The following is a 16,010-nucleotide window of genomic DNA, read 5'->3' as shown; positions in this document are numbered from 1 at the left end:
ATTCTTCACGGGGCGGAGAATCATGTGATAGCACTGTCAGCAGTGTTCATTCCGGGAGTGGACAACTGGGAAGCGGACTTCCTCAGCAGACACGACCTTCACCCGGGGGAGTGGGGACTTCATCCAGAAGTCTTCCAAGAGATGGTAAACCGTTGGGAAAAACCAAAGGTGGACATGATGGCGTCCCGTCTCAACAAAAAACTAGACAGATATTGCGCCAGGTCAAGGGACCCTCAGGCAATAGCGGTGGACGCTCTGGTAACACCATGGGTGTACCAGTCAGTGTATGTGTTCCCTCCTCTGCCTCTCATACCAAAAGTACTAAGAATCATAAAAAGGAGAGGAGTAAGAACTATACTCGTGGTTCCGGATTGGCCAAGAAGGACTTGGTACCCGGAACTTCAAGAGATGCTCACGGAGGAACCATGGCCTCTACCTCTAAGAAAGGACCTGCTCCAGCAGGGGCATTGTCTGTTCCAAGACTTACCGCGGCTGCGTTTGACGGCATGGCGGTTGAACGCCGGATCCTGAAGGAAAAAGGCATTCCAGAAGAAGTCATCCCTACCCTGATAAAGGCCAGGAAGGATGTAACCGAAAAACATTATCACCGCATTTGGCGAAAATATGTTGCGTGGTGTGAGGCCAAAGAGGCCCCTACAGAGGAATTTCAACTGGGTCGCTTCCTACATTTCCTGCAAACAGGACTGTCTATGGGCCTAAAATTAGGGTCCATTAAGGTTCAAATTTCGGCCCTGTCGATTTTCTTCCAAAAAGAACTGGCTTCAGTGCCTGAAGTCCAGACGTTTGTCAAAGGGGTACTGCATATACAACCTCCTTTTGTGCCCCCGGTGGCACCTTGGGATCTCAATGTGGTTTTGGGGTTCCTAAAATCACATTGGTTTGAACCACTCACCACTGTGGAATTAAAATATCTCACATGGAAGGTGGTAATGCTGTTAGCCCTGGCTTCAGCCAGGCGTGTCTCAGAATTGGCGGCTTTATCTTATAAAAGCCCTTACCTGATTTTTCACACGGATAGGGCAGAATTGAGGACTCGTCCTCAATTTCTCCCAAAGGTGGTTTCAGCGTTTCACGTGAACCAGCCTATTGTGGTGCCTGCGGCTACTAGGGACTTGGAGGACTCCAAGTTACTGGACGTAGTCAGGGCCCTGAAAATATATATTTCCAGGACGGCTGGAGTCAGGAAATCTGACTCGCTGTTTATCCTGTATGCACCCAACAAGCTGGGTGCTCCTGCTTCTAAGCAGACGATTGCTCGTTGGATTTGTAGTACAATTCAGCTTGCACATTCTGTGGCAGGCCTGCCACAGCCAAAATCTGTAAAAGCCCATTCCACAAGGAAGGTGGGCTCATCTTGGGCGGCTGCCCGAGGGGTCTCGGCTTTACAACTTTGCCGAGCAGCTACTTGGTCAGGGGCAAACACGTTTGCTAAATTCTACAAATTTGATACCCTGGCTGAGGAGGACCTGGAGTTCTCTCATTCGGTGCTGCAGAGTCATCCGCACTCTCCCGCCCGTTTGGGAGCTTTGGTATAATCCCCATGGTCCTTACGGAGTCCCAGCATCCACTTAGGACGTTAGAGAAAATAAGAATTTACTTACCGATAATTCTATTTCTCATAGTCCGTAGTGGATGCTGGGCGCCCATCCCAAGTGCGGATTGTCTGCAATACTTGTATATAGTTATTGTTACAAAATTCGGGTTATTATTGTTGTGAGCCATCTTTTCAGAGGCTCCTTCGTTTATCATACTGTTAACTGGGTTCAGATCACAGGTTGTACGGTGTGATTGGTGTGGCTGGTATGAGTCTTACCCGGGATTCAAGATCCTTCCTTATTATGTACGCTCGTCCGGGCACAGTATCCTAACTGAGGCTTGGAGGAGGGTCATAGGGGGAGGAGCCAGTGCACACCAGCTAGTTCAAGCTTTTACTTTTGTGCCCAGTCTCCTGCGGAGCCGCTATTCCCCATGGTCCTTACGGAGTCCCAGCATCCACTACGGACTATGAGAAATAGAATTATCGGTAAGTAAATTCTTATTTTACATTGTAGTAACAGTTTGCTTAATACAGTAGTTATATTATGGTTACATTGTAGTTATAATGCAGTTCTAGTTACAGCAAGAAGCGTAGCCATAGTGGGTGCAGGGGGTGCCATTGCTATAGGGCCCAGACACGTAGGGGGCCCGGGACCCAGGTTATACTGCTGCATACCAATTTCCCAGGATTTCCTCATATGAACTGGAGGCGCTCTCATGTGGCATAACATGAACAGGGGGCACTCTTCTCACGTGGCATAACATGAACAGGGGACACTCTTCTCACGTGGCATAACATGAACAGGGGGCGCTCTCATGTGGCATAACATGAACAGGGGGCGCTCTCATGTGGCATAACAGGGGGGCACTCTCATGTGGCATAACATGAACAGGGGGCGCTCTCATGTGGCATAACATAAATAGGGGGCGCTCTCATGTGGCATAACATGAACAGGGGGCACTCTCATGTGGCATAACATGAACAGGGGGCACTCTCATGTGGCATAACGTGAACAGGGGGCACTCTCATGTGGCATAACATGAACAGGGGGCGCTCTCATGTGGCATAACATGAACAGGGGGCGCTCTCATGTGGCATAACATGAACAGGGGGCGCTCTCATGTGACATAACATGAACAGGGGACACTCTTCTCACGTGGCATAACATGAACAGGGGGCGCTCTCATGTGGCATAACATGAACAGGGGGCGCTCTCATGTGGCATAACATGAACAGGGGGCGCTCTCATGTGGCATAACATGAACAGGGGGCGCTCTCATGTGGCATAACATGAACAGGGGGCGCTCTCATGTGGCATAACATGAACAGGGGGCGCTCTCACGTGGCATAACATGAACAGGGGGCGCTCTCACGTGGCATAACATGAACAGGGGGCGCTCTCACGTGGCATAACATGAACAGGGGGCACTCTCATGTGGCATAACATGAACAGGGGGCACTCTCATGTGGCATAACATGAACAGGGGGCGCTCTCATGTGGCATAACATGAACAGGGGGCGCTCTCATGTGGCATAACATGAACAGGGGGCACTCTCATGTGGCATAACATGAACAGGGGGCACTCTCATGTGGCATAACATGAATGGCTGGGGTTTGCCATCCCCACAAACCCCAGCCATTCTAACCTACTCTTCCAAGCTGCATGGTGGCCTCACAGACTCGGGAGAGTAGGTCTCCTCCCTCATCCACCCAAATCTCACCCACTTGCTAGTGATGATGCGATCCTCAGCTAATGACATCATCATGAGCGCACCCTCTCTGCACAACGCCATGATTTGCACATTAGAGCTCACAGGGCAGGGCAAAAATGATGCCATTCACTGTGCCCCCTCAGTGACTACCTGCATCCCCCCCCCAGGTGCTCCCCCAGAGTGGAGAATGACTGGTCTGTATGAATGGGACATGCCTGGCGTCAGGGTAGTATAAAGGGGGCCCCTGTACCTGGTCCCAAAGTACTGATGAGCCTGAGTCTTGGATGTAGAGAAATGACATGTATAACTGCACAGACCGGTGGAGCAATAATAAGAAACAGCGTAAACTTAAAAGTCGTTCCCCCCCCCCCCTCCACGGTTACCTCTACACGGAAACAACAAGTGCGAATGCACAAGAGTAATCTAAGGTCCGATGACTTGGGTGGTGTGGGGGGAGAGGAGTTCCCATTGGGGGCCAGGTTGGACTGACGGGTCTGGGGGTAGCCGGGCTCCCCTGCCCCTGTGATGTGACTGCAGGAATAAGTGCCATGGCACAAAGGTTCTGTGTGCTGCAGTTTGTAAGTGACCTGAATGACATGTAGCTACAGTGAGAATTCCTGGTGATACAGACATAAAGCGATGCAGTCAGTGTTAGAGTCCTCATTGTTATGTCCTCCTCCCCCAGCACTGCCATGGGCACTGCCAGCCTGGCTGTTACTGCCCGCCAGGGAAGCTGCTGTCTGAGAATAGCACAGCATGTGTACTCCTGGAGGACTGTTCCTGTCTGGACATTCTGACCGGAGAAAGACATCATCCTGGAGAGACTGTGCCCAGGGGGGATGGCTGTAATAACTGGTAAGATCACGGTTTCATCAGCCCCATGATAGAACCTATACAGTCCCGGCGTGACCCTCTACTCATTCTCTCATTTCTTTCTAGCACCTGTGTGAACGGCACCATGATGTGCACTAGTAATATCTGCGCGGGTAAGTACTAGCACAGTGAGGGTGCCTTTATTTACAGTATAGTCTGCAGGTGAGACAGGGAGGGGCAGAGTACTCTATCAATTTATTAGGTGGCTTGTCATCCTCGTGTTGCTAGGTTACTCAGACCAGGACTAGACTCAGGAGACTGCATACTCTGACTAGGACTAGGCTCAGGAGACAGCATAATCAGAACAGGACTAGGCTCAGGAGACAGTATTCTTAGGCCAGGACTAGGCTCAGGAGACAGCATACTCAGACCAGGACTAGGCTCAGGAGACAGCATTCTTAGACCAGGACTAGGTTCAGGAGACAGCATTCTTAGACCAGGACTAGGTTCAGGAGACAGCATACTCAGACCAGAACTAGGTTCAGGAGACAGCATACTCAGACCAGGACTAGGCTCAGGAGACAGCATACTCAGACCAGGACTAGGTTCAGGAGACAGCATACTCAGACCAGGACTAGGCTCAGGAGACAGCATACTCAGACCAGGACTAGGCTCAGGAGGCAGCATAATCAGACTAGGACTAGGATCAGGAGACAGCATTCTTAGACCAGGACTAGGCTCAGGAGACAGCATTCTTAGACCAGGACTAGGCTCAGGAGACAGCATTCTTAGACCAGGACTAGGTTCAGGAGACAGCATACTCAGACCAGGACTAGGATCAGGAGACAGCATACTCAGACCAGGACTAGGTTCAGGAGACAGCATACTCAGACCAGGACTAGGCTCAGGAGACAGCATTCTTAGACCAGGACTAGGCTCAGGAGACAGCATTCTTAGACCAGGACTAGGCTCAGGAGACTGCATACTCAGACCAGGACTATGTACAGGAGACAGCATACTCAGACCAGGACTAGGCTCAGGAGACAGCATACTCAGACCAGGACTAGGTTCAGGAGACAGCATACAAAGACCAGGACTAGGCTCAGGAGACAGCATACTCAGACCAGTACTAGGCTCAGGAGACAGCATTCTCAGACCAGGACTAGACTCAGGAGACTGCATATTCAGACCAGAACTAGGCTCAGGAGACAGCATTCTCAGACGAGGACTAGGCTCAGGAGACAGCATACTCAGACCAGGAGTAGGCTCAGGAGACAGCATACTCAGACCAGGACTAGGCTCAGGAGATTATTCTCAGACCAGGAGTAGGCTCTGGAGAATGCATACTCAGCCCATTACTAGGCTCAGGAGACAGCATTCTTAGACCAGGACTAGGCTCAGGAGACAGCATACTCAGACCAGAACTAGGCTCAGGAGACTGCATTCTTAGACCAGGACTAGGTTCAGGAGACAGCATACTCAGACCAGTAGTAGGCTCAGGAGACAGCATACTCAGACCAGGACTAGGCTCAGGAGACCATTCTCAGACCAGAAGTAGGCTCAGGAGACCGCATACTCAGCCCATTACTAGGCTCAGGAGACAGCATTCTCAGACTAGGACTAAGCTCAGAAGACCATTCTCAGACCAGGACTAGGCTTAGAAGACAGCATACTCAGACCAGTAGTAGGCTCAGGAGACATCATACTCAGACCAGGACTAGGCTCAGGAGGCAGCATACTCAGACCAGGACTAGGCTCAGGAACCAGCATACTCAGACCAGGAGTAGGTTCAGTAGACAGCATTCTTAGACCAGGACTAGGCTCAAGAGACAGCATTCTCAGATCAGGACTATGCTCAGGAGACAGCATACTCATACCAGGACTAGGATTAGGAGACAGCATACTCAGACCAGGACTAGGCACACAAGGCAGCATACTCAGACTAGAACTAGGCTCAGGAGACAGCATTCTCAGACGAGGACTGGGCTCAGGAGACAGCATACTCAGACCAGGACTAGGCTCAGGAGACAGCATACTCAGACCAGGACTAGGCTCAGGAGACAGCATACTCAGACCAGGACTAGGCTCAGAAGACAGCATACTCAGACCAGGACTAGACACAGAAGACAGCATACTTACACCAGGACTAGGCTCACGTGACAGCATACTTTGTCCGGTACCAGGTTCAATATACAGCATACTCAGATTGGGACTAGGCTCAGGAGACAAACATACTCGGGCATGGACTAGGCTCAAGAGATGTCATACCCAGGCATGGACTAAGCTTAGGAGACAACATTTTTAGGCCTGGACTAGGCTCAGGAGACTTCATACCCAGGCACGGACTAGGTTTAGGAGACATCATACCCATGCATGGATTAGGAGACATAATACCAAGGTATGGACTAAGTTTAGGAGACATCATGCCCAGGCATGGACTAGGTTTAGGAGGCAACATACTCAGACCTGGACTAGGCTCAGGAAACAACATACCCATGCATGGACTCGACTCATATAGGAATTAGATTCAGGCCAGGACTATGCTCAGACCAGGATACTGCTCAGAAAAGAACTAGGCTTAGTCCAGAACATGGTTCATACTAGTACTGGGATCAGACCGGGACTTTGATCAGGCTGGGACTGCTCAGTATACTGTATATTCAGGTATTGACTGGGCTTGGAGTACATCCATTTTTAGGACAGAAAATGGCTCAGACTAGTACCAGGGTTAGACCTTGATTTCGCTCAGACTAATACTAGACTCACACCGGGACTAGGCACAGGAAACTATGTACTCAGGCAGGGACTAGGCACAGGAGTCTAAATACTCAGGCACAGACTAAGCTCAGGCCGGGACTAGGGACTGGAAACTATATATTCAGGCATGGACTAGGCACAGAAGACTATGGGGGTTGTTCAGAGATGAACGCAGATCGATGCGTATGCATCCAGATCTGCGTTCATCTCTGCACATGCTGAGGACCGCCCAGCACAAGGCAAAGCCACCCAGCATGTGTAAGGCCACCTGCCGATGCGTCCGTAATCTAATTGCAGACCCATCGGAACTAAGGTTGACCCCTGGCGCTGCACTGCCAGACAGTCAGTGGCCATCTTCTTTTATCAGAGCAGCTGCGTGTGACATCACACAGCCCCCCCCCCCCCCCCCCCCACCGAAAACGGTCCCAGTCCGCTCCTGTTGCCTCCCCCCCCAATGCCGTGTCACCGCCATGAAACTGCCTGCCACTGTCAATCACATTGTGTCACATCCACCGGCAAACTGCGCTGCGGGCCACAATAGCGGCAAGGTCTGAATGACCTCCTATATTCCCAGGCATGGACTAGGCTCAGTTTAGATCTAGATTCCAACCAGAACTTGCACCAGGCCAAGATTTAGGCTTGATACTGGGACTAGACTCAGAAGGTGATACCCAGACATTTACTAAGCTCAGGCTGGAACTACAGTAGATTCAGACCAGAAATAGGCTCAGTCAAAGGCTTCTTTCACACAAGCACTATTCTCGGATCGAAACTAGATTCGGCGCAGATGAAATTTCAGACCAGGACAAGATTTAGACCAAGACTCAGACTGGGGCTAGGATAAAACAGGGACTAGACTCTTTTATAGCTTAATTACCTTTATACCAGAGCTAGACTCAGATTGGAACTAGGTTCAGACCAGTAGTAGGGTCACAGTCTGAGACAAAAATCAGAAATACACTGAGACTGATTGCCACAGACTGAGATGAAACGGAGACTGGCTCTAGACTCAGATGATGACTACACAGGGACTGAGATGAGGAAGAATGACACAGTATGAAATGGAGAGCTCATTACTGATGCATGCTGATGTCATGTCCCTGTGTGTTACCAGTGCCTGGAGGCTGGTGTGATTGGTCAGACTGGACACCATGCTCCAAAACATGTGGAACAGAGATGGTGACAAGGTACCGGAGCTGTGCCTGCCCAAAACCTGGAGGTGGCGGAGTACCATGCCATGGGGTGCAGCAGTACTATGGTGATATTGGAGTGCAGCTGGAGCGGAAAGAGTGCCCCTATTCCTCTTACTGTCCAGGTAAGTATCTGGGGGATATTATATATCTCCCATCCCCACATAACTTTAGAGACCTAAAACCTTTACATTTCTCCTCAGTAAATGGGAACTGGAGTACTTGGGGAACCTGGTCATATTGTGATGATTGCTCAGGAGACTCTGTGAGGACCAGGCAATGTAATAGCCCCCCTGCACGCTTTGGTGGTACCCCATGTGAGGAAGAGTCACGGCAAAGCCGAGCCTGTCATGATAACAGCACCCAGTGTTCAGGTAATGAAGCAGGAGGGGCAAACACATGGAGGAAAGAGCAGCTTCTAGAACATATGGGAGGAAAGAGCAGCTTCTAGAACATATGGGAGGAAAGACCAGCTTATATGGGAGAAAAGGAGCAGCTTTAGAACACATGAGAGGAAAGGAGCCATCTATAGAACACATGGGAGGAAAGGAGCCATCTATAGAACACATAGGAGGAAAGGAGCAATCTATAGAACACATGAGAGGAAAGGAGCCATCTATAGAACACATGGGAGGAAAGGAGCCATCTATAGAACACATAGGAGGTAAGGAGCCATCTATAGAACACATAGGAGGAAAGGAGCCATCTATAGAACACATGAGAGGAAAGGAGCCATCTATAGAACACATAGGAGGAAAGGAGCCATCTATAGAACACATGGGAGGAAAGGAGCCATCTATAGAACACATGGGAGGAAAGAGCCATCTATAGAACACATTGGAGAAAAGGAGCAGTCTGTAGAAAATATGGATGGACAGGAGCCATTTATAGAGAATATGGGTGAAAAGGAGCCATCTATAGAACACATGGGAGGTAAGGAGCCATCTATAGAACACATGGGAGGTAAGGAGCCATCTATAGAACACATGGGAGGAAAGGAGCCATCTATAGAACACATGGGAGGAAAGGAGCCATCTATAGAACACATGGGAGGAAAGGAGCCATCTATAGAACACATGGGAGGAAAGGAGCCATCTATAGAACACATGGGAGGAAAGAGCCATCTATAGAACACATGGGAGAAAAGGAGCAGTCTGTAGAAAATATGGATGGACAGGAGCCATTTATAGAGAATATGGGTGAAAAGGAGCCATCTATAGAACACATGGGAGGTAAGGAGCCATCTATAGAACACATGGGAGGTAAGGAGCCATCTATAGAACACATGGGAGGAAAGGAGCCATCTATAGAACACATGGGAGGAAAGGAGCCATCTATAGAACACATGGGAGGAAAGGAGCCATCTATAGAACACATGGGAGGAAAGGAGCAATCTATATAACACATGGGAGGAAAGGAGCCATCTATAGAACACATGGGAGGAAAGGAGCCATCTATAGAACACATGGGAGGAAAGGAGTCATCTATAGAACACATAGGAGGTAAGGAGCCATCTATAGAACACATGGGAGGAAAGTAGCCATCTATAGAACACATGGGAGGAAAGGAGCCATCTATAGAACACATGGGAGGAAAGGAGCCATCTATAGAACACATGGGAGGAAAGGAGCCATCTATAGAACACATGGGAGGAAAGGAGCCATCTATAGAACACATGGGAGGAAAGGAGCAATCTATATAACACATGGGAGGAAAGGAGCCATCTATAGAACACATGGGAGGAAAGGAGCCATCTATAGAACACATGGGAGGAAAGGAGTCATCTATAGAACACATAGGAGGTAAGGAGCCATCTATAGAACACATGGGAGGAAAGTAGCCATCTATAGAACACATGGGAGGAAAGGAGCCATCTATAGAACACATAGGAGGAAAGGAGCCATCTATATAACACATGGGAGGTAAGGAGCCATCTATAGAACACATGGGAGGAAAGGAGCCATCTATAGAACACATGAGAGGAAAGGAGCCATCTATAGAACACATGGGAGGAAAGGAGCCATCTATAGAACACATGGGAGGAAAGGAGCCATCTATAGAACACATGGGAGGAAAGAGCCATCTATAGAACACATGGGAGAAAAGGAGCAGTCTGTAGAAAATATGGATGGACAGGAGCCATTTATAGAGAATATGGGTGAAAAGGAGCCATCTATAGAACACATGGGAGGTAAGGAGCCATCTATAGAACACATGGGAGGTAAGGAGCCATCTATAGAACACATGGGAGGAAAGGAGCCATCTATAGAACACATGGGAGGAAAGGAGCCATCTATAGAACACATGGGAGGAAAGGAGCCATCTATAGAACACATGGGAGGAAAGGAGCCATCTATAGAACACATAGGAGGAAAGGAGCAATCTACATAACACATGGGAGGAAAGGAGCCATCTATAGAACACATGGGAGGAAAGGAGTCATCTATAGAACACATAGGAGGTAAGGAGCCATCTATAGAACACATAGGAGGAAAGGAACCATCTATAGAACACATGGGAGGAAAGGAGCCATCTATAGAACACATAGGAGGAAAGGAGCCATCTATAGAACACATGAGAGGAAAGGAGCCATCTATAGAACACATAGGAGGAAAGGAGCAATCTATATAACACATGGGAGGAAAGGAGCAGTCTGTAGAAAATATGGGTGGACAGGAGCCATTTATAGAGAATGTGGGTGAAAAGGAGCCAACTATAGAACACATGGGAGGTAAGGAGCCATCTATAGAACACATGGGAGGTAAGGAGCCATCTGTAGAACACATAGGAGGTAAGGAGACGTCTATAGAACACATGGGAGGAAATGAGCCATCTATAGAACACATGGGAGGAAAGGAGCCATCTATAGAACACATGGGAGGAAAGGAGCCATCTATAGAACACATGGGAGGAAAGGAGCCATCTATAGAACACATGGGAGGAAAGGAGCCATCTATAGAACACATGGGAGGAAAGGAGCCATCTATAGAACACATGGGAGGAAAGGAGCCATCTATAGAACACATAGGAGGAAAGGAGCAATCTATATAACACATGGGAGGAAAGGAGCCATCTATAGAACACATGGGAGGAAAGGAGTCATCTATAGAACACATAGGAGGTAAGGAGCCATCTATAGAACACATAGGAGGAAAGGAACCATCTATAGAACACATGGGAGGAAAGGAGCTATCTATAGAACACATAGGAGGAAAGGAGCCATCTATAGAACACATGGGAGGAAAGGAGCCATCTATAGAACACATGGGAGGAAAGGAGCCATCTATAGAACACATAGGAGGAAAGGAGCAATCTATATAACACATGGGAGGAAAGGAGCAGTCTGTAGAAAATATGGGTGGACAGGAGCCATTTATAGAGAATGTGGGTGAAAAGGAGCCAACTATAGAACACATGGGAGGTAAGGAGCCATCTATAGAACACATGGGAGGTAAGGAGCCATCTGTAGAACACATAGGAGGTAAGGAGACGTCTATAGAACACATGGGAGGAAATGAGCCATCGATAGAACACATGGGAGGAAAGGAGCAGTCTATAGAACACATGGGAGGAAAGGAACCATCTATAGAACACATGGGAGGAAAGGAGCCATCTTTTGAACACTTAGGAGGAAAGGAGCCATCTATAGAACACATGGGAGGAAAGGAGCCATCTATAGAACACATGGGAGGAAAGGAGTAGTCTTTAGAACACATGGGAGAAAAGGAGCCATCTATAGAACACATGGGAGTAAAGGAACCATCTATAGAACACATGGGAGGAAAGGAGCCATCTTTTGAACACATAGGAGGAAAGGAGCAGTCTTTAAAACACATGGGAGAAAAGGAGCCATCTATAGAACACATGGGAGGAAAGGAGCCGTCTTTAGAACACATGGGAGGAAAGGAGCCATCTATAGAACACATGGGAGAAAAGGAGCCATCAACAAAACACATGGGAAGAAAGGAGCAATCTCTAGAAAACATGGATGGACAGGAGCCATTTATAGAGAACATGGGTGGAAGAGAGCTGTTTATAGAGAATGTGGGTGGAAAAGAGCTGTTTATAGAGAATGTGGGTGGATAGGAGCCATCTATAGAACACACGGGAGAAAAGGAGCCATCTATAGAACACACGGGAGGAAAGGATGGAGGAAAGGAGCCATCCATAAAACACATGGGAGTTAAGGAGCCATCTATAGAACACATGGGAGGAGAGGAGCCATCTATAGAACACATGGGAGGAAAGGAGCCATCTATAAAACACATGGGAGTTAAGGAGCCATCTATAGAACACATGGAAGGAGAGGAGCCATCTATAGAACACATGGGAGGAGAGGAGCCATCTATAGAACACATGGGAGGAAAGGAGCCATCTATAAAACACATGGGAGTTAAGGAGCCATCTATAAAACACATGGGAGGAAAGGAGCCATCTATAGAACACATGGGAGGAAAGGAGCCATCTATAAAACACATGGGAGTTAAGGAGCCATCTATAGAACACAGGAGAGGAAAGGAGCCATCTATAGCACACATTGGAGGTAAGGAGCCATCTATAGAACACGTGGGAGGTAAGGAGCCATCTATAGAACACAGGGGAGGAAAGGAGCCATCTATAGAACACGTGGGAGGAAAGGAGCCATCTATAGAACACATGGGAGTTAAGGAGCCATCTATAGAACACAGGGGAGGAAAGGAGCCATCTATAGAACACATGGGAGGTAAGGAGCCATCTATAGAACACACGGGAGGTAAGGAGCCATCTATAAAACACATTGGAGGAAAGGAGCCATCTATAGAACACATGGGAGGAAAGGAGCCATCTGTAGAACACATGGGAGGTAAGGAGACGTCTATAGAACACATGGGAGGTAAGGAGCCATCTATAGAACACATGGGAGGAAAGGAGCCATCTATAAAACACATGGGAGGTAAGGAGCCATCTATAGAACACATGGGAGGAAAGGAGCCATCTATAGAACACATGGGAGGTAAGGAGCCATCTATAGAATACGTGGAAGGAAAGGCGCCATCTATTGAGAATGTAGGAGGAAAGGAGCCATCTATAGAACACGTGGAAGGAAAGGCGCCATCTATAGAACATGTGGGAGGAAAGGAGCCATCTGTAGAACACATGGGAGTAAAGGAGACATTTATAGAGCACATGGGAGGAATGGCTGGGTAGTGGAGAACCTGTTGGATGTACTCGCTCAGCAGTTGAGGTGTCTACACACAATTGACACTTCTTATCTATAATCCTGATGGAGGGCCGCTGAGCTAACACTGACCACTTTCCCTTGCAGAGTGTGGCAGTGGCCTGCTGGATTTTCCATGTGGTAAATCCTGTCCCCGCTCCTGTGAAGACCTCCATGGAGACACCATCTGCCTGGACATCCAGGGGTGCCAGCCTTCGTGTGGGTGCCCTGAGGGGCAGCTCATGCAGGATGGGGTGTGCGTGGCACCCAGCGATTGTAGGTGCAAGTATCAGAACGGTTCACTGGGTAAGTGCAAACATCCCCTGGTCCTAGCAGGGCCTCAGTCCTCCTTCCCATGTGCCATCCTTATAAAGCATCTCACACCTTTGTCTGTTGCAGTGATGAGTGGGTGAGAGTGTGATAATATAATATTTTCTGTGCCCGCTGGTGTCTTAGATCCCCCATACTGCACTCCCATATGTAATAAGGTGACTGTCACACGTGCCCACTGAGTTTTATTGGCACCAGTGTTTCTGTATTTGGGATTCTATGTCTGAGTGAAGGTCTCCTTTTATTTCTGTATCACGTTAATCTCAGGAAGATCATACCCATTGTTGTGTTCCTTCTTGTTCCATTTTAGGGGCATCTGAATCTGGTGAGAGCTCTGCCTGGTCTGAGCCGGCACCCTGGGAGTATGTCCTGCCTGGGGAAATGGTGACTGGTCCCTGTCAGAACTGGTAGGTCCCTAATTCCGGCATTGTTTCCATGACACTGTAGCGTCCATTGTGCCTGGAGATATTTCATGTGGTCACACTTTGCGTCACCAGGTAAAGGATCTGGTAACCAAAAGTTCATTTTGTATGATTCCAGCACCTGCACCAGTGGTCACCTGCTCTGCACCCCAGACCCCCTTTGTCTTCTGGATGGTGGTTGGGGGGTCTGGGAATCCTGGACTCCATGCTCTCCAAGCTGTGGAGAAGGAACCCAGACTCGATCCAGGGAATGTGATAATCCTGCACCCAGGAATGGTGGACGAGGTTGTGTAGGGCCCAGGGAGCAGCAGAGACATTGCCAGGGCCCGGATTGTCAAGGTAACGGTGACTGTTCCAGGTTTCCACATCTGCATCTGTTATAGAGACGGTCCCAGTAGGGGAGCCTGGTACAGGAGATTGGATGGCCACCTGTAGCAGTGATGTCAGGTGATGGGAGAGCTGCGATGTCAGGTGTTGGGAGAGCTGCGATGTCAGGTGATGGGAGATCTGTGATGTCAGGTGATGGGAGAGCTGTGATGTCAGGTGATGGGAGAGCTGTGATGTCAGGTGTTGGGAGAGCTGTGATGCCAGGTGTTGGGAGAGCTGTGATGTCAGGTGTTGGGAGAGCTGTGATGTCAGGTGTTGGGAGAGCTGTGATGTCAGGTGACGGGAGAGCTGTGATGTCAGGTGACGGGAGAGCTGTGATGTCAGGTGACGGGAGAGCTGGGAGAGCTGTGATGTCAGGTGTTGGGAGAGCTGTGATGTCAGGTGTTGGGAGAGCTGTGATGTCAGGTGTTGGGAGAGCTGTGATGTCAGGTGAGGTGTTGGGAGAGCTGTGATGTCGGGTGTTGGGAGAGCTTTGATGTCAGGTGATGTGTTGGGAGAGCTGTGATGTCAGGTGATGGGAGAGCTGCGATGTCAGGTGTTGGGAGAGCTGTGATGTCAGGTGATGGGAGATCTGTGATGTCAGGTGATGGGAGAGCTGTGATGTCAGGTGATGGGAGAGCTGTGATGTCAGGTGTTGGGAGAGCTGTGATGTCAGGTGTTGGGAGAGCTGTGATGTCAGGTGTTGGGAGAGCTGTGATGTCAGGTGTTGGGAGAGCTGTGATGTCAGGTGTTGGGAGAGCTGTGATGTCAGGTGTTGGGAGAGCTGTGATGTCGGGTTGGGAGAGCTGTGATGTCAGGTGTCGGGAGAGCTGTGATGTCAGGTCACGGGAGAGCTGTGATGTCAGGTGACGGGAGAGCTGTGATGTCAGGTGACGGGAGAGCTGTGTTGTCAGGTGTTGGGAGAGCTGTGATGTCAGGTGTTGGGAGAGCTGTGATGTTAGGTGTTGGGAGAGCTGTGATGTCGGGTTTTGGGAGAGCTGTGATGTCGGGTGTTGGGAGAGCTGTGATGTTAGGTGTTGGGAGAGCTATGATGTCGGGTGTTGGGAGAGCTGTGATGTCGGGTGTTGGGAGAGCTGTGATGTCGGGTGTTGGGAGAGCTGTGATGTCACGCGGTACACAAGGGGGTGATAATTTGGTCCTCTGTGTGTGATTTGGTTACAGAGCTGTATCCCTGGAGCGAGTGGTCTCCGTGGTCACCGTGCAGCATGAGCTGTGGAGGCGGGGAGCAGATCAGGGTCCGCGAATGTCAGCAGCAGGAATGTGCCGGAAACGCCATTCAAAGCAAGATGTGTAACAGCCAGGTGTGTCTGGGTGAGTATCTGCGCAGGACAAGATGGAGGAACATCCGCTCCCCTCATTTATAATGTTAGGTATAGCACTGCCGCGGCGGCTTTTTACTGTGCGCAATATATGCAAAAGCAGCAGGAGGCGTTATGAGTTAAACGTCGCCCACTGCCGGCTTTTGTTATCCGCTGCTGCGTCCGGAGACGCATCATCAGATCAACTGCGTGACCATCTGACATCTGATTGACCCTCAGGTTACTCGGGATGTCCGGTGAAATCACGCTGCCGGGGCCAGTGATGCTGCACCCAAGGCCTTCAGCACACCCAGAAAATGGGTGCGACACACCCCTGTTTTCTGG

At 49.4% G+C, this 16,010-nt stretch overlaps 1 protein-coding gene across 1 annotated transcript in view; it reads left to right on the top strand.

Moving 5' to 3' along the window:
• Positions 1-16,010, top strand: part of LOC134929706 (SCO-spondin-like) — a 583,357-nt gene that overhangs the window by 320,601 nt on the left and 246,746 nt on the right. The window contains exons 68-75 of the mRNA XM_063925285.1: positions 3,957-4,126; positions 4,211-4,257; positions 7,956-8,156; positions 8,235-8,405; positions 13,337-13,534; positions 13,869-13,965; positions 14,099-14,319; positions 15,529-15,678. Coding sequence (XP_063781355.1) covers positions 3,957-4,126; positions 4,211-4,257; positions 7,956-8,156; positions 8,235-8,405; positions 13,337-13,534; positions 13,869-13,965; positions 14,099-14,319; positions 15,529-15,678 — 1,255 coding nt within the window. The remainder of the gene's footprint in view (positions 1-3,956; positions 4,127-4,210; positions 4,258-7,955; positions 8,157-8,234; positions 8,406-13,336; positions 13,535-13,868; positions 13,966-14,098; positions 14,320-15,528; positions 15,679-16,010) is intronic.

The sequence above is a fragment of the Pseudophryne corroboree genome, chromosome 5 (assembly GCF_028390025.1).
Source record: "Pseudophryne corroboree isolate aPseCor3 chromosome 5, aPseCor3.hap2, whole genome shotgun sequence".
NCBI lineage: Eukaryota > Metazoa > Chordata > Amphibia > Anura > Myobatrachidae > Pseudophryne > Pseudophryne corroboree.
Note: the sequence above shows the minus strand (reverse complement) of the source record. Positions and strands in the feature narration are given on the sequence as shown.